This window comes from Cyprinus carpio, chromosome B13 (assembly GCF_018340385.1).
Source record: "Cyprinus carpio isolate SPL01 chromosome B13, ASM1834038v1, whole genome shotgun sequence".
Classification (NCBI taxonomy): Eukaryota; Metazoa; Chordata; class Actinopteri; order Cypriniformes; family Cyprinidae; genus Cyprinus; species Cyprinus carpio.
The window spans coordinates 13,451,017-13,473,247 of NC_056609.1; the positions used below are offsets into that span (position 1 = coordinate 13,451,017).

Sequence of the window (22,231 nt, forward strand, 5' to 3'; positions counted from 1 at the left end):
GTGTATATGAAGATTTATATTTTCAATAAATTTAAAATAATAAATCAACAAATCCTGAATAATTTTTAGTTTAAGCAGCAAATCAGCTTATTAGTAGGGCTCTATGAATGTCGTTGATAAGGTAAACGCAGACAAAATTGCGGAATCCAGTCCTAAAAATGGAATTTACTGTATAACGCGTAATGTTACAGAATTTGTCAAATTTCGGATGAATAAATCAAAAGTAGGTCAGCACACTTAAATCAAATGGTGGTATGGATTAGTGTCTGTGAATATTAAACTGTTCACTGTTTTATAACAAAACTGTTATAAAAGTATGGTTTTACTTGAAGAAATTTTGACAAAAATATATTACTCACTATAATAATATTACTACTGCTACTATTATTATTAAAAAAAGGAATAATCACACAATTTTCCTTCCATGTATTAATTTTAACTGTAAACCTCTGTTGTGCAGCACTTTATTTGCCAAAAAATGTAAGAGTTTGTTTAATTTTCATTTGCTTTAAATGTAAACTAATGTTTTATGCCTTCATTTATTGAAAATTTTAAATAGACAACAGTATTTCTGAAAGAAATATATTAATGGGATAATTTTATGTGTAATTATATGTGTAAACAAATAAATAAAAAGGCCAATAAATAAATAAAAATTATAATAAAGTTGATGTTATATAGTCAATTAATTAGATATTCATTTTATTATTAAAATTTAATTAAGCAATTAATATGGAACCCAGAAAAATTAAAATGGGAAAACAGAATTTGGTAAAAATGAAACAGTTAAATAAATGCTTTTTGATTCAGTTTAACTTCATTTGTGGGGAATAAATAAAACGGAATTCATTGAAGACTGGAGTAATGGCTGCTGAAAATTTCCTAAAAAAACAAACTTTTGGTTAAATAGATATGAACATTTTTGAAAACCAACTTGAATACAAAGAGTACATTTCTAAGTACCTGCTACATTTAAGCTACAAGATTTGGAAACTCTTATTTGTTTTTTTTTTTTAACCCTCTAGCCTTTTCCTTCAAAGCCAGTTCTCGCTAACATTTACACAGCTGATTGCCATGTTTTGTCTCCTGATGTTTTTGCGCATTGGCACCCTCTCAACCTTATTTTGGACTTGAGAAACCTTTAAGAGATGCTGCATGTTGCGAGCAGCGGAAGTCGCAGCTTCTGGGCTGTTTAATTGGCATGCTAGCTTTCCTTAGCGTCTCTAGCTTGAAGCAATGCTCGTCATCTGTGATCTAATGTGGCAAAGCAAACAATACTGTCAGCTCTGCCTCCTCTCCTCCTGAGGTGTCACATTCTGGCTGCTGTGACCTTGTTTTTCTGCACTCAGCGTGGGACTCGATTTTCCCTCTACTGCCCAGGTAGATGTTCTGTACAGTGCGTGGCTTCGTGACCTTAGCGGTGTCGTCATTAACCTTCCTGTCTAAATTTAGGCCCTGCCGTCATTCAGAGGTGGCTGAAATTGGCCAGCTTAGGGCCCTCATTATAGGACTGGCAGCCCAGGCTGCTGTTGCGTTTCACCTGTCGTCTGGGCATTGTCCCCAAAATCTACAGCGGCGATGAGCCCAGTCTGAACATCGCCTCTGTCCCCTGCTACTTTCATAAAGTATCCGAGAAGTGCATTACTTCCCTCCAACTGGGCAGTGGCTGATGTGGCAGAGCTAAGCGCTGTATATGAAATGTTGCGCCACATTCCAGCAAATGTACCTATCGCTCGTTCATCTCACCGTGGCACTGTCCCACCCGCTGCCTCCTCTCTGCTAATGGCCATTTGTTTTACATCGGACTCGCTGCTCCCCTCTGTTTATCAAATAAAACACTCTGACAATGGCAAACACTCGCAGCCGGAGAGTTAGGAAGTGGGGTGGGATTACTTCAGTATTCAGGTCAGATTTCTCCCTGCCTATGATAGGCATGTATATTTATATAGTGTGTATGTTTTTTTTCTTTTCCATTGTGCAAATGAAATTTAATCTGTGGCTACAATTTTATTTGGTCTGTCATTCCAGAATGCCAGCTGATGAAAACTGAACGACCAAAGCCGAACACTTTTATTATTAGATGCCTACAATGGACTACAGTCATAGAGAGGACCTTCCATGTGGACACGCTAGAAGAGAGGTGAGAACGCTCTCTAATATAGAAAACACAACTATTAAGAGAATCATTATAAGTCCATTTCAACATTAATCTACCAATGGTAACTCTTTTTAATGTTATATAGTTGCTACAACTAAACAAACTGTTGATTCCCCACCACTTCATACAGAAAGAAATTACTGTTTGAATGAGAACTCTTATTATTTTCATTACTAACTATTAACTCTACTATGCTACTTACTCATTTTAAATTAAAGCATTAATAATGACCATAGTAGAAAATATGATATACCCCTACCTTAGTATACCCCAATTGCTTGGCTGATAATGTAGTGATTAGATTTATACATTTGGCAGATGCTTTAAGCAGTCTATCACAGACCCAGAAATATTCACAGTGTACAATGCCAGGTTTATTAGAAAGCTAGATTAAAAAATAAATTTGAGCAGATGTGAAATGCAAAAACGAAGAAGAGGAATGTGTGTGTGTGTGTGTGTGTGTATAGACCTACAAATTTGTACCAAAATGTGAGCTGAACCTGACAAAACCTCCTTGTGGGAAAAAAATTGTCAAAAAAAAAAAACAAACAAAAAAATACACAGTATAAAAACAAATATTTTTTGTAAAAATATTTTCTTTCAGGACATTAGAAAATTAGTTTTCAATAATCCAGTTGTTCATAACCAATTAGTCCTTTATGATGATCTGTGATGATGATCATTTATTGACAGTGTGCAGTCCAGCCCCCTTATAGCTTCTTTTTACAAATATGCTTTTTGAGTCTTAATTTGAAGTGGGAGAAAAACACACAACATCTTGTAGATGTAGAATTGTCTTTCCAAAAATGGTCAAACTTGTTTAATTTTCATTGATTTTGATACCATTACATTTTTTTTAATCTCCCCTTGTCCAAGAATGTGAGAGATGTTTGGATGTTTTTTTTGTGTTTTTGTTTTTGGGGTCACAGAATAATGGTTAGGCAGACCTTATAACAGCATTTGAAAGAGACTGAGAGAACATCTAATCACACAAAAGATATGAACAGACACTGAGCCATTTATCCTCGCACTCCTAACTTGCTTGTCTTTCTATCACAGGGCATTGCAGTCCAATGCACACTTTGTTTACCCCACACACACACACACACACACACAGCTCTGAACAGGAGTGGGACACGGCGTACTGGCAGAGCCCCAGAAACTGCAGGCCTACATGTGAGGAGGAGAGATGTGGCGACAGCTGGCATCACGCCAGACTGTATTCAAAGCCTTTATCTCTCATTAGCAAAAACCGCTCATTATACACCAAACCACTCCGCACCCATTCATCTGCACGACCTTGAGAGGGTGCGCAGGGCCCTTCGTATATGTTACTGTTTTAACCCAATGGATCTTGAATTTGCCTTGGGATTTCAAATGCACCATCATGGGATTGTAGCTTTCACTGAAAAAAGAGCCATAATGCAAATCCATACATTATGTTGGAAATAATAAATATTTCCATCTCTTATTCTTTTTGAGGATTCCCCACTAACAAATGGCAATGCACAAGAGTGGATGTTTTCAGACTCTGCCTGGTAGGGTTGGATCAATACCAAAATTTTTGCTTTGCTACGATACCAGCCTCTGGTACCTCTGTATCAATACTAAATCTGTACCTTATGCAACAACTGAACAACCTTGGCCAAGAAAGGAAATGAAACTCTGGCTGTCAGTTGATGCAATAATTCCTTGTAAAGAAAAATACATATCCAATATATATTATTCAAGTATTAATATCTGAAGTAGTTTTTGTTAAAACATTCAGTTCATTTTGGATGAATGTGAATGAATGTTTTTTTTATTTTATGTATGAGTTGGTTGAGAAATATTTATTTTTTTTTATTATTTTATACCATTCAGCACATTATGACTATTTATTCCACTTAGTAGCATAGATTGCAGTACAAAAGTTTTGGGTTGGTAAAACTGGTTAATGTTTTTAAAATAGTTTCTTTTGCTCACCAAGGCAACATTTAAATGAACACAAATAACACAAGTACATTCAGCACAGATTACGCCAGTCTTCGATGTCACATGTTCTTTCAGAAATTGTTCTAAAATGCTGATTTGCTGCTCAAGAAATATGCATGCTTGCTGAATAAAAAGTATTATTATAAGTATTAATAAGTATAAGGATTGTTTCTTTAAAATCTTACTGATCAACTTTTGAACAGTGATGTATGTGTGTATATACTGTGTGTGTTTCATACAAAAACTTCTCTAAAACCATTCAAATAGACTGAGCAGGCTAGGAGACCAGATAACCACCTTAAACGAAGTTTTTTTTTGTTTGTTTTTTATCAGCATGGTGTACTTCCAAAATGTGCTGAATAGCGACACGTTGTTAAAGATGGGTACTAAAATTTGCTTAATTATGATATTATTATATATACCAGTGTAAACTTGTACTGTGCTGTATCGCATAGCCTTACTGTCTAGTTCAGTCTGCTTCTGTGAAACAGTGAGAAACTGCTAGCTTCGCTCAGATGAATCCATCATTATTAAACTAACACATGCTCAAAAACATGAATGCACCACTGATTCTACACAACAGATGTTGTGCTGCACGACAAATGAAAACTCAATGGAGGGAGACACTATTCTCAGAGAGGGGCGGCTTCCCCACTCATGTTAGATTATACTGTCACCTAGTGAGAACGGCCTTGTGAATTACTCAGATGCTCTGGCCTGATGTCTTCAACAAAGTAAAAAGGTCACATTCACATTTCAGTTTACATTTACAGCTGAACCACATGTTCGTTTAGTGTGTCTCAAATGTAGTAAGCAGTGATTTTTGTTTTAATAATTTTTTTATTTTTTTTGAAACATGGGCTTTATGTGTGTTTCCAAAGGGATGAGTGGGCAGAGGCGATCCAGATGGTGGCAGATAAACTCCAAAGACAGGAAGAGGAACGTATCCAGTGTAGTCCCACCTCACAGATAGACAACATGGGAGAGGAGGAGATGGACACATCTATCAGCCATCACAAACGCAAGGTGCCTTCAAATACAGATTTTGATGTTTGCTGCGGACATCGTAAGCCTGGGACATTGGGAAGCTGAATGACAAGATGTAGAGTTTGTTTGCTTATTGATTTGGAGAAATTACGACACTTGGGTGCTTCCCTTGCAGTGAATGGGTGCCGTCAGAATGAGGCTGCTCTTTGGAGTCTGGGTTCTAAATTTGATACCCTCCTCATGTAAAAGTTTTGTTCTGGCACACTCCCAAATAAGCATTTTCTAGTTTCTAGAAATACTCAGTGTAGTAACCCAGAAACACTGCATTTTCTTTCTCGAGCAGCAGCAGAAGCGCAGTCAGTGTAAAAGCTCAGTGCACGCCTACAGCTGCAGATGCAGGATATATGAAACAGACCTAACGACTCAATTGCACAAAATTAGGAAACTCTCGATAATGTCTTTTAAGGCTGTATATTTCTGGGAGTTTCATCATTTTTAAACAACAAGCTAATGTACAAACATGTCAGTGTGTTGGTGGCAGTGAAGTCTATTAAGCAGCAGGATTACATCCCTGCAGCAGATATGCGAGATGTGAACGTATGCTGATTGAGTTACATTAACAAAATAGAAATGTAGACCCCAGTTATATGCATTGTATTTCAGTAAGTCTGACAATTTATTGCTTTTTCTTTTTTTTTTTGTTGCAGACAATGAATGACTTTGACTACTTAAAATTATTGGGAAAAGGCACTTTTGGAAAAGTCATTCTTGTACGGGAGAAGGCCAGCGGGAAATATTATGCAATGAAAATTTTAAAGAAAGAGGTTATTATAGCCAAGGTAAGAATAATTTTAAATATTTAAAAAATATTTAGTGAATAAATTTGAATTATGTTTTGATTTTTTCTATTGCTGTCAAATGATTAATCGCGATTAATCGCATCCAAAATAAAAGTTTTTGTTTACATAATATATGAGTGTGTACTGTGTATATTTATTATGTGTATATATAAATACAAACACATGCATGTATATATTTAAGAAAAATATGTTTTGTTTATATATTAAATATATTTATATATAATGTAAAATATAATATAAATATGTAAATATTTTCAAAATATATACTGTATGTGTGTATATATATATATATATATATATATATATATATATATATATATATATATACATAATAAATATACACAGAACACATACTGTACATATATAATGTAAACAAAAACTTTTATTTTGGATGCGATTAATCGTTTGACAGCTCTCATTTTTTTTCATTCTGTATGTTATTTATCTAGGTTCAGATCTCAAAGTTGTAGGCAACGACATTTTAACGCAGTTATGAGTGTAATTTTAATCCCATGCTTTTGTGAGAAGCTTTGTAATAAAATCCTCATTAAATCCACTGTGAACATGTACTGTAATCAAACCTGGTTTATCTTGAGAAAACACAATTCATGATCCACCTTCTCTTTCTTCCCGTAGGACGAAGTGGCCCACACGCTTACAGAAAGCAGAGTACTAAAAAACACGAGACATCCTTTTTTAACCGTGAGTGCACATTTTATAATGAACTATCATTCAGAGTGGATTTACAGAGACCTTAATGCTTCCCAGTGCTTTTGTACTGTGTATATGATTGGCTTTTCCCTGGAGCCTCATTATAATGTAGAGAATAAACTGTAATAAATTAGCGGCCTAAATGTAGCTGTGCATCTGGTAATTTTCTGACACTTCACATGCTGTTGTATGCCACACAACATACACAGCAGGTTTAGCAAAACAATTTACCACTGTCAGTCAAGCTGGTGTTCCCTCGTAAACTTCACCTTCCCTCAAAGTTAGCATCAAGGCCTGCGAGAAAGAGCAAAGCTTTTCAAAACGCTCCTTTTATTTTCTCTCGAGACAAATGCTTCTCTCGTCACATACATTTTGATGAGCGTCTATCACGTTGCGTTTGTTTGAGTTTTTTTTGCTTTTGTTTTTCCTCTAATGGTGTATCCACCTGCTGTTTCAGTCTTTGAAGTACTCATTCCAAACAAAAGACCGCCTATGCTTCGTGATGGAGTATGTCAATGGAGGAGAGGTACGTGTGTGTCTGCATTTGTGTTTTGTGTGTCTGTCTTTTCGTCTGGGTTGGCAGACAGTCTATTTCTGTAGTAATGCCGTCACTAATATCTACTTACTCTGCGGCTGTGCTGAGCTAAAAATCATAATCTGTTATCAGGGAAAAGTTAAGTGCAAGATCATCTCTTGTGATGCATTTACAGTTCGAAGAGACTTTCTCTTGTCCTTTGAAAAAATTAACAAGTAGCAAAATTATCATCCAATATTATTAACAGCCGGTAACTATATTTTAGTGTCTAAAAACTGATATGTGGAAACAATGTTTTTAAGTATGCTTTTAAATAATACTAATTGTTGTTATTGTTTTATGCTGATTTGTTTTGGTACCTAAATGGATAAAACACAAAAATGAATGTCTAATAACAGCAACAACAATAATTACTCTTTTTATTATTATTTCTTACATCATTTTATGCATCTAAATTATTAGAAATGTATTGTTTTATGCATATTTGTTTTGCAAACTAAATGGATAAAAACAAAATGAATATTAAATCAATAGCAACACATATATATATATATATTTTATTTATTCTATTATTTTATGCATTATATTATCGATCGAAATGGTTAGACATGCATTATTATTATTTATGCACATTTGTTTCGCAACCTAAATGGATAAAAACTAAATTAATATTAAATCAATAGCAACACATATGTTTTTATTTATTACGATGTTTTATGCATTACTTTAAATTATTGTTTTGCGCTCTAAATGGTTAACATGTATTGTTATTATTATTTTATGCACATTTGTTTTGCAACTTAAATGGGGGAAAAAAATTAAAATGACTATTTTAACAACAGCAACAAATATTATTATTTTATATTTATTTAATTATTTTATGCAGAGTTGTTTTTTTATCTACTATACATGGTTAAAAAAATTTATTTTATTGTTTTTATTAGCATTTACATTCACATTTATTCATTTAGCAGATGCTTTTAGTCAAAACAACAAAAGAGATACAATATAAGTCCTGGTTAGTCTAATGCAGTTTTGTAATTGTAATTGTAGTAGACTGGGTGTAACTTAAATTTCACTTGAAAATGAATGGCTGTGACATAAAAAGTTGAGGAATTATGCAAACAAGGGATAAAGTTTTTAACTGTGAACACAGTTTGTTGTTGATTGTAATAGTGCTTACCAAATTGTGCCATTTATCAGCAGACTGATATTAAACAACCAGTTGCTTGTAGAAAAATTAGAATATTGTTTAACAAATTTGTCAAACTGCTAAAACTAGTAGCAGTTTGAAAAGTTTAGTGTTGGAAGTTTAGTTGAATACTTGTAGTCGTGCAGGATGCACTTGGTGGAAGTTTGACAGCATCACTCTGTTGATATGGCAGAGCACAGGATTCCATCTTGAGGGGCTGAAGTTTTGATAAATGAAATTCCACCACCAACGGTGCTGTTTAATCAGAGAGGCAGCAATCTCGCTCTCATTCCCTCAGCCTGCAATGTCACCTGCTCCCCCTGCCTGGTCCAGCCAGAGCCCCTAACCTCCACACGCTGTGCAGAGCCCATCAGTCTCTCCCCTTTCAGCCTGGCCACATTCACAGCTGCCAGTGCTCTGATGAAGGCACACCTGTCCTCAGCCACCCCGGTCCCGCTCACCCCCTCCTCCGGCTGATCAGCAGAGCCGTTAGCTCTCCCCGGACAGCCATATTTAAACATCCCACAGCAATTAATAGACAAACTCTCCTCATCGCGCTTCTGGCTAATTTCTATAAGCCGGGTTCAAGTGGAGCCGAGGGCCAGACAGTTGACAGAAACCCTTGACATCTGACCCGGGAGGAGAGAGGAAGCACGGGGCACTCCATAAAAGATACGGTGGAGATGATTGCCGGGGACGGGGCACTCCTGCCACTTTAATGGAGCGTAAGCCCATGAGCACGCAGTGCTGCCTTTAACAAGATTGGTGTATTGATTAAAATGCTGATTTAACAGGCCGCGCCGGCCTGTCTCTGGAAAGCCGGGGATGATGTGCCAGCTGCTGTCTGGGTTCGCTGGGCGTCCTCCGAGGGCCTCGCCATCTATCATCTCAATATGGCGATGTGAGGCAGTTTGTGTTGTGTTAATTTCCTCCAATAAATCAGTAATTATTGCAATCCTGTCCCTGCTGTTTACCCTGCAGCTGTTTTTCCATTTGTCGAGAGAACGGGTGTTCTCCGAGGACCGCACGCGCTTCTACGGCGCCGAGATCGTTTCCGCCCTCGACTACCTGCACTCTGCCAAGATTGTGTACCGGGATCTCAAGGTAAACAGAAAAAGTGGAAAGAATTCATATATTTAGAGAGAAGGTTTTGTTCTGTCGCGATTCCTTTATCCGAGTGTATGTCATGGGACGCGGAAAATGTAATTAAAAGCTCTAGAGTTTGGGGCTTTTTTCTTTGGTTTTTGGAAACATCAAACTCTGGCGGCTGTGGATGATGACACAGTGTTTTGCTCGCAGCCTTGGACCAAGCCAGTTGTGGAAGTGCCAAGAAACTTGGACAAACAGCTTAGCCATTAAAATTAAAAGGTTAAATTAATGTGGCTTGAAGTTTCTTTCCACTTCCAGTGAATAAATATATTATACCATGCACTTTTTTTAAAGACATTATTAACATCATGAATTAAAAATACTAGTACACTTTAAGTAGGTAAGTATTTTTATCTTTTGGATTTTAAGTTATACATTATACATAAATAGTTATACATATTTTAAGTTCAACATGTGTAAAAGCCATACAGTATTATGTGTGTTGCATTAAGATGCTTTAACGAAAAAGGAAGGAAAACACTCTTTACATGTATGTCTGTCACTTAGTAATTCAAGCATTCTATAAATGAATTAAATCCAGTCAATTCAAAGTGAGTTCAACTGAAGCAGATTCAAAAAGAACTTTGTGTTAATGACCAAGTTCCGTGTTTATTGTTTCAAAAAGTCAGCAAATCCACACTCTTTTCTTTTCTGCCCAGCTGGAGAACTTAATGCTTGATAAAGATGGTCACATCAAAATTACAGACTTTGGCCTCTGCAAGGAAGGAATCACTGATGCTGCTACCATGAAGACCTTCTGTGGGACGCCAGAGTATCTGGCACCAGAGGTAAAGAAACCCCTGATCATTAACAAAACCTGCAACTACCCCAAAAACTGTCAGAGGTAATCAATGGAGCATATGCAGGAGACCATGAACATGCCCATCGCTTTTTAAATGACAAATTTATGATTTCAGATCATATCATGAGAGTCTAGTTGTGGCTTGAATGGTCCTATTAAAATATTTAGTTACAGCTGTCATTACACGGAGTGCCTTGCATTCAAGTTTTAAGTAATATTTTACAATACAAGTTTAACCTCTTGCTTTCTATGTGATTTAGAACTAAAAAAAACACACACTGCAATGATAATAATCAAGCTCTTAAACTACAGTGATATGGAATTGAGATGTGTCTTGTACAGCTTGTTTGGTTAACGATACAGTAATGTTCAGGAGCTTCCTTCAGTACACTGAACTGTACATCACTGAACTGTTCAAGATCTAGAAGCTTCTAATTTCTGGGAATCCTCTAAATTACACTATTCAAATGTTCCTAATGCATTCACACTGACACATGTAATAAAATCTGGAGTATGTTCTTACAAATAATTGAAATCACTGTTTATTATAATGCAATACTTGTCATATAAGCCTGGTTACAATTATTTAAATGATTGAACTGGTTATGTATTACAAATAAATAAACAAATTATAAAAACACTGGTAATAAAATATTATGAATACATATAAATACATCAGTTTTGATCAATTTAATGCATCCTTGCTAAATAAATGTATTCGTTTCTTTCCTCCTTCTGACCCTAAATGTTTGAATGGCAGTTATTGAATTAATCCTATATTAATATATTAATACCATTGTTATCATATGTATAGGCTTCATAGAAAGTGTTGTAAATGTTAGATATTTATATCAGTAATATAAATGCAGCCTGTTAAACCAGAGCACAAATCATGTCTTTTAAATAGCAAAAGTAATTATCACTTTTATTTTCTTTGAACAGTAGTTTGCTGTTCAACCTTCTGTCCAACCAGAGGTGTGCATGGTGCCCAGATTGCAGTGACTAAATCCATATTTATAGACAGGAGGGGGGAGCGGGCAGGGGGCGGCAGCGGGAGTGAAGGGGGGATATAGATTCCACTCGAAAAAGTACGGAAGACAATTTGGCGCAACATTTTGTTTTGCTCAGCCTGGCCGCTGTGCCAGGAGATGATTTGAGTGTTGGTTATTTTTCACAAGAGTATGTGATTGCACAAAAAAGTACATGCTAAACAGAGGCAGATGGTGGCAGATGGGGAAGGTTGGAAGAAGGTGGCTGGGAAACCTGGAAATCTATACTGCCGTACTGGTGTAAAAATAACAGAGCACAGCCTGAGCCAAGTTCTGGAGATGCAAAGTAGAGGGGGATTAGAGAGAGAGAGAGAGAGAGAGAGAAAGAAGAAAGAGAGAGAGAGAGTGTGTGAAAGATATTTCAAGGAAAAAAAATACTTTTAGGGTTACAGAAGTGAAATTGGAATAGTTTCGCTTAAATTTGGCCCTCACCAAATGTTTTAAGTGCTAATGAGAATGAATGAAGATACATTTACAGAAATACTTCTCTAATAACAGTTCGCTTTTACAAGCTGTATGTCATCTGTCATTGAGTTCTCATCTGTCACATCTTTAGTATTTTGTAATTGCAGCATTTCAACAGCATGTTTGCAACCAGTAAAACACATTATCGCTAGTTTCCAGGTGTTGTTCCAAGCACATTAGCTCTTTGTAAATGAGCCTACAGGACGTGCGTTTGTCAGCATGCAGGTGTGGCTAGCGTTCATCTTCTTGAAGGATGCGTACAGGTGCTTAGCAGCAGGTAAGCGTGCATACGGCGATCCGTGTGTGTTTACAGTATGCGCGCATATATTTGTATGCACTTTGCATGCACCCTATCTCTTTGCATGTGCGCAAGCGTCCTCGTGTAGCCCGGCCAAAGTGGGATAAGCTCATGGAGGCTGTCTGTTCCACTGCCCTGCTGGGGAACTGGGCTGGTGGAGCCACAGGCTCTCTGTCCCATCCCTCCCCAGCCAGCCTTGCCAAGGGCCCAGTCCTGGGAGCAGCAGCCCTGCCACATGGCTGTCCGAGCAGGGGCCTGTTCCTCCCCTGCGGCCGCTCCTCCTCGCCTGTGGCTCTGGAACAGGGAGACCCCAACTGGCTCTGTGTGCATTAATCGCATCCCCGCCTGCAGCCGAGCTGCTCACGTACACTCCCAGGACAAACAGCACAATCCGCCCATACGTGCCGCACACACACATGAAAGGTGTCCTCGTCCTCGCTTACGCTCCTGTTTGCATCCAGAACACACGATCCTGTCCAGTCCTGGACTTAGATGTGCAAAAACACACATTCTGTCCGTGTCATTTGAACATACTTTCACTCTCTTATTATTTAGCGGTGGTAAATTCACTGTAATGCACATTAACTCCTGCACTGGAAATGAGAAAGGATACATTCATTTTCTTTTTAAGAAAACATAGTGTTTAGCCATTAGTTTTGGATGACAATGAAAGCATATGAACTTCACTGTATGTAACAACTGCAATGGAAATATGGTAAAAGATAACCATGTTCAGTAAATAATGCAATTAATTATTAGTTATAATTACAATAAATTTATTCTGTCAAATAACACATCAACTGTTTAAAAGTTTTGTGCTGATAAGTTCATGTTTTTAAAAGAAGTCTCTTAAGCTCATCAAGGCTGCATTTATTAGGTAGGTCACACTTTATTTTAAAGTCCAATTCTCGCTATTAACCAAAAATTAACTATGACTTTTGCCTCAACAAACTCCTAATTTGCTGCTTATTAATAGTTAGTAAGGTAGTTGTTAAATGTAGGTATTAGGTAGGATTAGAATATGGTCATGTAGAATAAGTGCTTTATAAGTACTAATAAAAAGCAAATGATAATATTAGGCATGCTAATAAGCAACTCGTTAATGGTGAGAAGTGGTCCCTTATACTAAAATGTTACCAAACTGTAATATTGTAAAATTTTACAATTTTCTATTTGAATATATTTTAAAATGTAATTTATTCCTGTGAAATCGATAATTTAGTGTGTCCTTGCTGAGTAAAAATCTAAATTTCTAACATAAATAAATAAATAAAAAATCTTATAGATCTCAAACTTGGGAATGTTAAGTGTTGTTCAAAGCACACAATGTACCATTGAGAAGATTTGCTCTGACATTTATAAGTGGAGTAGTCATATACACCCATCTCACTGTTTGGAGGTTGTTAGCCCTGCGTTCACACATGGACGTTCACATTATGCTCCCTAATCAGAGAGTTATGAATGCTGCTGTTGACTCGTGCAGGTCTGCCTGTTTTTAAAGATCAGAGAGGAGACATCATTATAACACCACTCTGAGCATATGCTTAACTGGCTCTGTGCCAGCCAGCCTTGTCATTAGATGTATTAATCACGACTCTCCGCTCTGAAGAGCTCCTCTACATTGCACGCTAACTCTAGCCGCCTTGTTTCCGCCACATAGACTCATAAGAGCTACCGGTAAGGTGTGTATGAGCATCCTCGGTAATTGGGGCCCGGGACACTTGCCCAAAAGCATAGCTTTGATCCAACGATATCAGGCTTTTAGGATTGTGCTTCCAGGTTCCAACTGTATCCTGTGCTGGATCTTTGACCTGATGCGCCGGTGCAGAATGAATGTTTAGATGCTTTTATCAGTCTAGCACTGATGGGCCGAAGAGATGGAGCTGGCTCACGCTGACACAGGTTTGGTGATGAGAAGCACTACAATAAGACTGTGTGAAGAGCTGCCATTATCAGCCACTGATATTCATATGTTAGCACTGATGTTCCTGACTGCCGTTCATTTAGGAGCTCTTAGCTGTGATGACTCTTGTGGAGATGAAATTGTTTTAGTGTTATGTTACACATGAGCAACTTATTCTGAAATACATTTGCTCGTCATAGGATTGCGCATCATTCGGAATTGAAATGAGGTGCCTTTGAAACTACAATTCAATTCCTGAATTTGTAGTGAGGTAGTGAACAGGTTTCATTTTATTTATTTATTTAAATTAAGTATGTCTGTAATTTTAACTTGAAAAGAGGCATTTGTCAAGACAGACTTTGTAGTGTTGGGAGAAAGCTTTTTGAAGGTTTATAGGACTTATGAATGGATAGAAGGTTAGATTGATGGACAGATGGATATATGTATGGATGAATGGATAGATTGTTGGATGGATAGATTTTAGAATTACCTGTGTTCAATGTAGTAAAATTGCAAGTCATTAAATGCCTCTTTCTGTCATTAAAATTCCAATTCAGCTTCCTGTGGGTTTTGTCCAATTCAATTAAAATTCACATTCGCGAGCTGAAATTGAGCCAGTTCTTCAATTCTGAATCTTGCATAACACTGGTGCTGAGACATCCATATTTTTGAGTCTTTATGCAATAATTCTTAAATGTTAAACAGGTTAACACTAACATATTTGACATTTAAGATATAGATTTTTTTTTCTGTACAAAGTGTCCCTGTGCTTGTGCTTGTTTTGATTTCTCGGTTTGATCATGAATGCTTTCATGCAGGAATGTTTGTATGTGTGGTTGTTCTCAGGTGCTGGAGGACAATGATTACGGCCGAGCGGTGGACTGGTGGGGTCTCGGTGTGGTCATGTATGAGATGATGTGTGGCCGACTGCCTTTCTACAATCAGGACCATGAGAAGCTCTTTGAGCTGATCCTAATGGAGGACATCAAGTTCCCCAGGACGCTCTCTGCTGATGCCAAGTCCCTACTGTCAGGCCTGCTCATCAAAGATCCCAATAAGAGGTCAGTTATAACAATATTGATCTGTATGGTCTGTTCTTAATACATTTCAACTGGTCTTTCTTTATTTCACTTCTGTTACAGCACTTACTGTATTTAGACAGGAACTAACTGTTATAAGATCACAAGTTTTCTTGTGACTACAGTAAATACATGTCGCTCCCTTTTGTTTTCTGGTCAGACTTGGTGGAGGTCCAGATGATGCTAAAGAAATTATGCGACATAGTTTCTTTGCTGGAATTGACTGGCAGGATGTCTATGATAAAAAGGTAATTCAGAACTTATGCTGTCCTGCCTTCACCACTTCATATGAAGGTCCACTTCAATTTTTTTTTTTTATGTTGACCTGGGCTGTTTCCCAAAAGCAACATAAGCCTAAGTAGATTATAGATCCATCTACAATCAACTTTGCTTACAATGCTTTTGAGAAACACACCCCTTGATATTAGAGTCCATCTCTACGTCAGAGTTAAAAGAGAGTGTCTTTAAAAATTATGACTTTTTTTCTTGTAATTGTGACTTAATGTTTCACAACTTCATCTTTATATGTCATCATTTGATTTTTCAGGTCAGAAACAGGCTTTCATGGATAAAAGTGGATCATAGATAATAAAATTTTATATGTGGATACAACATCATGGAAAATTGTAGAAAAGTCAGACATCTTTTTTTTTTTTAAAGTGCCATTCACTTTTACTGAGAAAAAAAACCTTCATTCAAATTTGAGTAAAACTTTAAAAGTGCAGACAACCAAAATACTTTTAATGGTACATGTTAAGACAGAGGTTATGTGTGACTCGATGCACTAATAGGTCACTGTCACAAATAGCACAATGGTTGGCAGAGGAGGTGCGGTTCAGAGGCGTTAGATTGAGCCCTCCAGCTCGCCATACTATATGCAGTGTCAGATCTGCACAAACAGGTGTTCTGTGTTTTTTTCATCCCCCCTCTTCCTTCCTCAGCTGATACCTCCCTTCAAGCCTCAGGTGTCGTCAGAGACAGATACCAGATATTTCGATGAAGAGTTCACAGCTCAGACGATTACAATAACCCCTCCTGAAAAATGTGAGTTTGTCTGTTGTTTATCTCTGCATACATTGACAATTCTGTAATGACACAAAAGTGTATTCAAGAAAACATGCATGATGTTGTGCTGACTTAATTATCTTCTCAGTCATAAGGCGTATGCTGTATACTAGATCATTTTTTGGCACAAATCTCAAACACCTGAAAACTATAGGTGATACTTTTTTGTTTACACACAATTATAAAGAAGTTTGTGAAGAAGTTGCCTGCTTGTATCCATGAATTATTCTTGAAGTGTCATCTGATTTTCATATCACATAAATAGACCCAGACAGAATCTATAGACTAATTAGTGCTGTCAAACGATTGATCCTGATTCATTGCATCCAAAATAAAGGTTTTTGTTTACATAATATATGTAGCCTATGTGTACGATGTGAAAATATTTACATGTATATACATTTATATTATTATATTTTATATTATATATAAATATATTTAATATATAAACATAACATATTTTTCTTGAATATATATACATGCATGTGTTTGTATTTATATATACATAATAAATATACACAGTACACATACATATATTATGTAAACAAAAGTCTTTATTTTGGATGCGATTAATCGTTCGACAGAACTATGACTAATTTTAGGATTTTAAATGTTTGCAGTAATCAAAATATTTTTTTAAGTTATACAATTTTATCAATGTCTAAGATTTCTGCAATCTGCAATATTTTATAGTTCCATATATTATAATAAGGAATGTTTCTTGAGCAGAAAATCAGCATATTATGAGTTCTGAAGAATCATGTGACACTAAAGATTGTAGTTATGATGCTGAAAATTTGGCTTTGCATCACATGAATAAATTACATTTGAACATACAATAAAGTAGAAAACAGTTATTTTAAATTGTAATAATATTTCACATTATTACTAATTTTCCTGTATTTGTAATCAAATAAATGCAGCCTTAAGAGCTTAAAAGACCTTCAGATGACACAAATAATCTTACCGACCCAAGACGTATTAATGGTAGTATATACTTGACCTTTTATCTAATTATACATGAACTTTTGATGATAAAAACCACATAAAACCAACATGAATAATAAAAACATTTCTACATATTTGTTACATGTGCTTTTTTCAGTCCCTACCTAAAAGATAAGCAACAGTGTTGAATTTCTCACATTTGTACACTACATGACTGTGAACCAAAGTCTCAAATCTTTAAAAAAAAAAAAAAAAACCCTAATCCTTATAAGCCCTGTCATTTTCAGAAATCGCTTTTGGTCAGAAAAGCATATTTTTAATTTGATTTTTTTTTTTACTGACTAAATGTCATTGTAATAGAGGTAAACTTCTTTTTCCATCAGCGACCTTGACTGTACACACATTTATTAAATGATATGCTAATGTAAAATATCTGAAAGCTAAATTAAACCGGTTTGGTGAGTGTGAGGTGAAACGAGGCAGTAATATTTTCAATATCAATGCCAAAGCTTACAGAAGGTCTTGTCGATATTTAGGATGTGTGGGACCAATTAAATCTTGTCTTCATAACCCTTTTAATAAAAGTAACAACCTTGTTTTCGCCTGCAAACTGTGAAAGTCTTCCGCAGACTCTATATTCAACAGCTTGTTTCCTGTAAGTGTGTGGGTGCCAGTTTTTTGGCATATTGCAGGCTTTTTTGTGACCCGATGGGAAGTGTAAAAGTGGCTCAGATAAAGTTTTCTTCATGGCTAACTGTAGAAAACATTTTATTTGCATGAGCCTGGTTGAAACTGACTGGTAATGTCAGTCTAGCTGCTCCTGACCGATTGCTCCTGTGCTCCTCTCCTCAGTCGATGAAGATGGGATGGACTGCATGGACAACGAGCGACGGCCACACTTCCCCCAGTTCTCCTACTCCGCCAGCGGAAGAGAGTGAGCGCCACTCGGTCAGCTGACACTGCCTCATCCTCATCAAGGTTACCACTGGAACAAATTAGGTCTTCAGCTTCTAACAGCCCCGGCCCATTTGACCTTTCATCGTCCATCTTGGTTCTTTCATTTGATTAGCTAGACCAAGGGAAACTTCTGATTTAGGGTGATGGGAATTTGCACGTCGGGTCGGCTCGAGGTCCAGCCCGCTCAAACGTCCTCACAGCTCCAGCCCAAAGGTTGGGTCAGGATGGGAGAACTTTTGCTGTTTGTCTTCATTGTGTTATTCTCTTTGATTTGAGATGTTGCTCCACATTCCTTGTTCAGTGGGACACATCCATTAGTTCAGATAAATACATAACTGCATGGCTAGAGATTCACATGGGTTTTGCGATCCCGGGTACACGTAGTATAACTACTCAAAACCGCTCCAATTTCAGCTGCTTCTGTTGTTACTGTTTTTAAGGTTCACCTTCTGTCAAAACTGCCATAAACGGTTTACTAAGGCTTCACAGAGGACGTCTGTGATCAGGACTAGCTTTACCCCTCAGCGATCCACAACTCAGTATTCCTCCGTGCAAAGCCCTGTGAACCTGAGCTATGCAGCGCTAAACTCTCACTAAAACTACCCGTTAGAAATGCTCACTCAAACGTATTCACCGAAGGCTTTATTTCTTACATATCGTTCCCTGGGAAAAATGGCACGTTTGACTGATGTGGAGTGTTTTGTGCAGAGATACACAACTGTGATCAGATTAAATTCCCCCAAAGCCCAAACTGTTTTTGAACAGTTGTGAGAAAGCCTTTCCACTCAACAGTGCAATCATAGTGTAACAATAACAACAACGACAACAAAAAAGCCAGCATTAATTGAAAGAATGACAGGAAGCACTTTTTCATTTTATAAGAAAAAAATGTGATTGAGAAAATGTATTTAAGCGAATTTAATTTATTTTTTTCTTTTTGTTTGTTTGTCCTTGCGTTTATTAAGAGTGCTTTCTGAGTCTCTTTTTTTAAAATGAAATAAATGCACCTAAAAAGGCTTACGAATGTAGATGGGTCCCTGCAAAGGCCTTCATTTGTTTTCTTTTTACGCCACTGTAGTGTTGTTCTCTTTTTTCTTCCCCAAAGGAATCTGACTATCTTCCTCAACATTGTGAGCAGTCCGAGCGATGTTGAAATGTGTTGCTTGTCTTTCCACCAATGAAAGGGCTGTAAAAGACCATACTGATTACAGAGCAGGACACGCACCCCATTGTGCTTTGCTTGACCTTTTTTAATAAGACAGCACATTCTTGTTGTTGTTTCGAGGCAGGATGTGAATATTAACAAATCATTTTGCTTAAATGCAGATATTGATAAGTCGAATGCTATTTTTAAACACCTTTGAGTGATATTTTGCTTCGCTACATCTAATATCATGTTCACTTTTCTTCCTAAAATTCGCCAATCAGATATTAGCATAAAAATCCTTCGATAAACATTGAAATACTAGGATGTCTATATGAGTTATGGGCAAAAAATGTTTCTGGTGGTTACAGACTGAGGATTTATTTGGATGAAGCTTGATGAGAAATGGAGTTTTTTTTTTTTAAATGGGATCAAAGAGAAATATCTGGATTATTGAGTAATAATTTGATATATGCAGTACATTTCCTGATAGTGTTTGGCAATAAAACCTGCTGTGTGTCTGTGTTGTCTGCTTTGAGTGTAAAGATGGCTCTTGTGCATGTTGCTGTTGCGTTCAGCGTGTCTGTTTAATTTGAGCAGGAACGGCAAAATCTTTCATTTGTATTTGCCTTGGCACTTTTTGAAGAAATTTGGCCCGAGGTATGAGGTTGGGGTGAGAATATGGGACATTAGTGAAGAGGGAAGTGATATAAGAGGAAGGAGTGAGTCTGGATGGTGTGTATATGAAATGTGACGTAGAACAAGGTCTGTGAGAGTGGGACGTCTGAACTGGGATTTCTTGCATGTTTGTTAAAGACTGACATGGATTTGATGACGGCTGGTTAAGGATGATTCAGAAAGTTTCTGTCCACCTCCCTCATGCCAGACTGAGCTTTCCACCAAAATGCCTGCGTTGATTGTGAGCGTTGTGAATTGTCCAATGGTGTAATGTGAGATGCTGTAGCATGGTACTGTTGCTCTATTGCCAGATTTGATTTCAGTCGAGCTTGAGGATGTTCTTGCATTCAAACTGTGATGTCCAACCCAATAATGTTTTCTGACAGCATAGCGGTGGTACTGCGGGAAGATTCGCTGTTTGTGTCATTCTCTGTCTTCCAACTTGCACGTTTTCCTTTAGATCATTCCTCGTCTTTTTCCCCATTCCTTTTTTTTGTGTTTTAATTATTTATTGTTTTTGTAAGAAAGCGAGACAAAAGTTAAAAAACTACCTGATTTAATTTAATGGGCTTGCACTGTTGACTGTTTAGTTTTTTTGGTGTTCGATTCTGTTTGTTTTATTATTTTTTATTTATCAGTGAATAACTTGAATATTTTTCAACTATTTGTCTTGTTTTACATTTTCTGGTTAGGTAGCCAATCAATTTATTGTTCAATTCATAGTGACTAGAGAGATGGAAGCACTCATTTTGTAATTTTTTTGCTCTTTGTTTTTGCTTTTTCACGTCAGATTTGTGATTGTACGGACTGTACTTAGTAAGATTATTCAATCATACTGTGACACTGTTCATCCAATTCATTTACTTTAATATGCATATATGTGAGGGACCAAAGGGTTTTCCTCAAGACGTGGAGAGGCAGAGAACGGTGATGTTCATTGGGGCGGTACCTTGCATGTGATGATAGTTTATTTAAACAGCAGAAGGGCCTTTGGCCAAATCAATCACACTTTTCTAACTCCATATTTTAACACTTGGCTTTGTATCTGCCTGTAGTAGCACTTTCATACCCATTGCTCTTTTTCTATAGCTCAGCATAAGAAAAAAAAAAAAGGGTTCCTGCTTTGGGTGGGGAAAAAAGAATAAAGGAAAATAAAACGAGAGGAAAAAAAAAATACTTGAAAGCACAGATTCGCCCCTCATGGACCTCATGCTACTTTACTTTCCCGAGTGATTGTGCTCTGTAATATGTAACGGTGTGGATGCGGATAGACCTGAAATGCTGCCAGGAGACACAAGCTTTGCCTGGTGACACAGACAGACTAACATTTCCCAAGATTGTTGTAGAAAAGTCGAGCTGTACTGTTGTCACCACCACAGTTTCAGAGGACAATAAAAACACACGTAAGCCCAACCTAAAGTCATTATTCCCTGAATACTGAACTAGTGTGAGGAAGGGACCCATGGAGACATGGGCGGCACGGGCTCCATCCCTCCTAAGCGCACATCTGTGTGCACACTGCTGCTACTGTTTGTACTGTCTACAACAGACTTTCTCTATATCGCGCTCCTGGTAGTGTATTATGAATGAGCATGAATTGTAAAGTATTTATTTAAAAAAAAAAAAAGAAAAAAAAGAAAATCTTTAAAAAAAGAGAGAAAAAAACATTTTATGTCCATGTAGCTTTAGAGTTTGTGACATTTCTTGACCTTGCTAGCTCTGTCATTAGATCCATGTTAAGAACTAGTCATGTGGTTAAGAATTTTACATGGAAGGGATTAACAGAAAAAAATAAATAAAGAACTGTATTACCATTCATCATATTAAAAAAAAACAACAACAAAAATAAAGTTTATTTCCTTGAATACAGTATAGGGGCCCACGCGGATGCGGAAAGCTTATCTGCAAGAAACTGTTTTTGTACACTGTACATCCTAGTATTTTTACACATAAATGTATATGATAGGGATGCACATTATTTTCCTTCTTACAGACAGCTTAAATAAAGCACTATGTCAATCTGCTCTGGCTTGAGTTGTGTCTCTGACTTTTTCGCTCCAGACAAAACAGTCATGATTCATCACAACACCTCAGAACCTGCTGATGGATTACAACCTATATAGAAAATCAACATTCAGAGCTTAGGAAATCATTTACTGATTTTAAGTAGTTTACAGAAAGTAAAAATACACTTCCGTAAATCTGTCCCCATCATACAAAAATCAATAATAATAATAATAATCTATATATATATATATATATATATATATATATATA

At 36.8% G+C, this 22,231-nt stretch overlaps 1 protein-coding gene across 2 annotated transcripts in view; it reads left to right on the top strand.

Moving 5' to 3' along the window:
- Window positions 1-21,978, top strand: part of akt3a (v-akt murine thymoma viral oncogene homolog 3a) — an 87,223-nt gene extending 65,245 nt beyond the window's left edge. For both annotated transcript variants that reach the window (XM_042736695.1, XM_042736696.1), the window contains 11 exons: window positions 2,029-2,140; window positions 5,014-5,158; window positions 5,827-5,958; window positions 6,616-6,681; window positions 7,148-7,216; window positions 9,399-9,521; window positions 10,226-10,354; window positions 14,930-15,144; window positions 15,323-15,410; window positions 16,104-16,206; window positions 18,028-21,978. In XM_042736695.1, coding sequence (XP_042592629.1) covers window positions 2,029-2,140; window positions 5,014-5,158; window positions 5,827-5,958; window positions 6,616-6,681; window positions 7,148-7,216; window positions 9,399-9,521; window positions 10,226-10,354; window positions 14,930-15,144; window positions 15,323-15,410; window positions 16,104-16,206; window positions 18,028-18,113 — 1,268 coding nt within the window. In that variant the 3' untranslated portion in view covers window positions 18,114-21,978. The remainder of the gene's footprint in view (window positions 1-2,028; window positions 2,141-5,013; window positions 5,159-5,826; window positions 5,959-6,615; window positions 6,682-7,147; window positions 7,217-9,398; window positions 9,522-10,225; window positions 10,355-14,929; window positions 15,145-15,322; window positions 15,411-16,103; window positions 16,207-18,027) is intronic.
- Window positions 21,979-22,231: the final 253 nt, after the last annotated feature.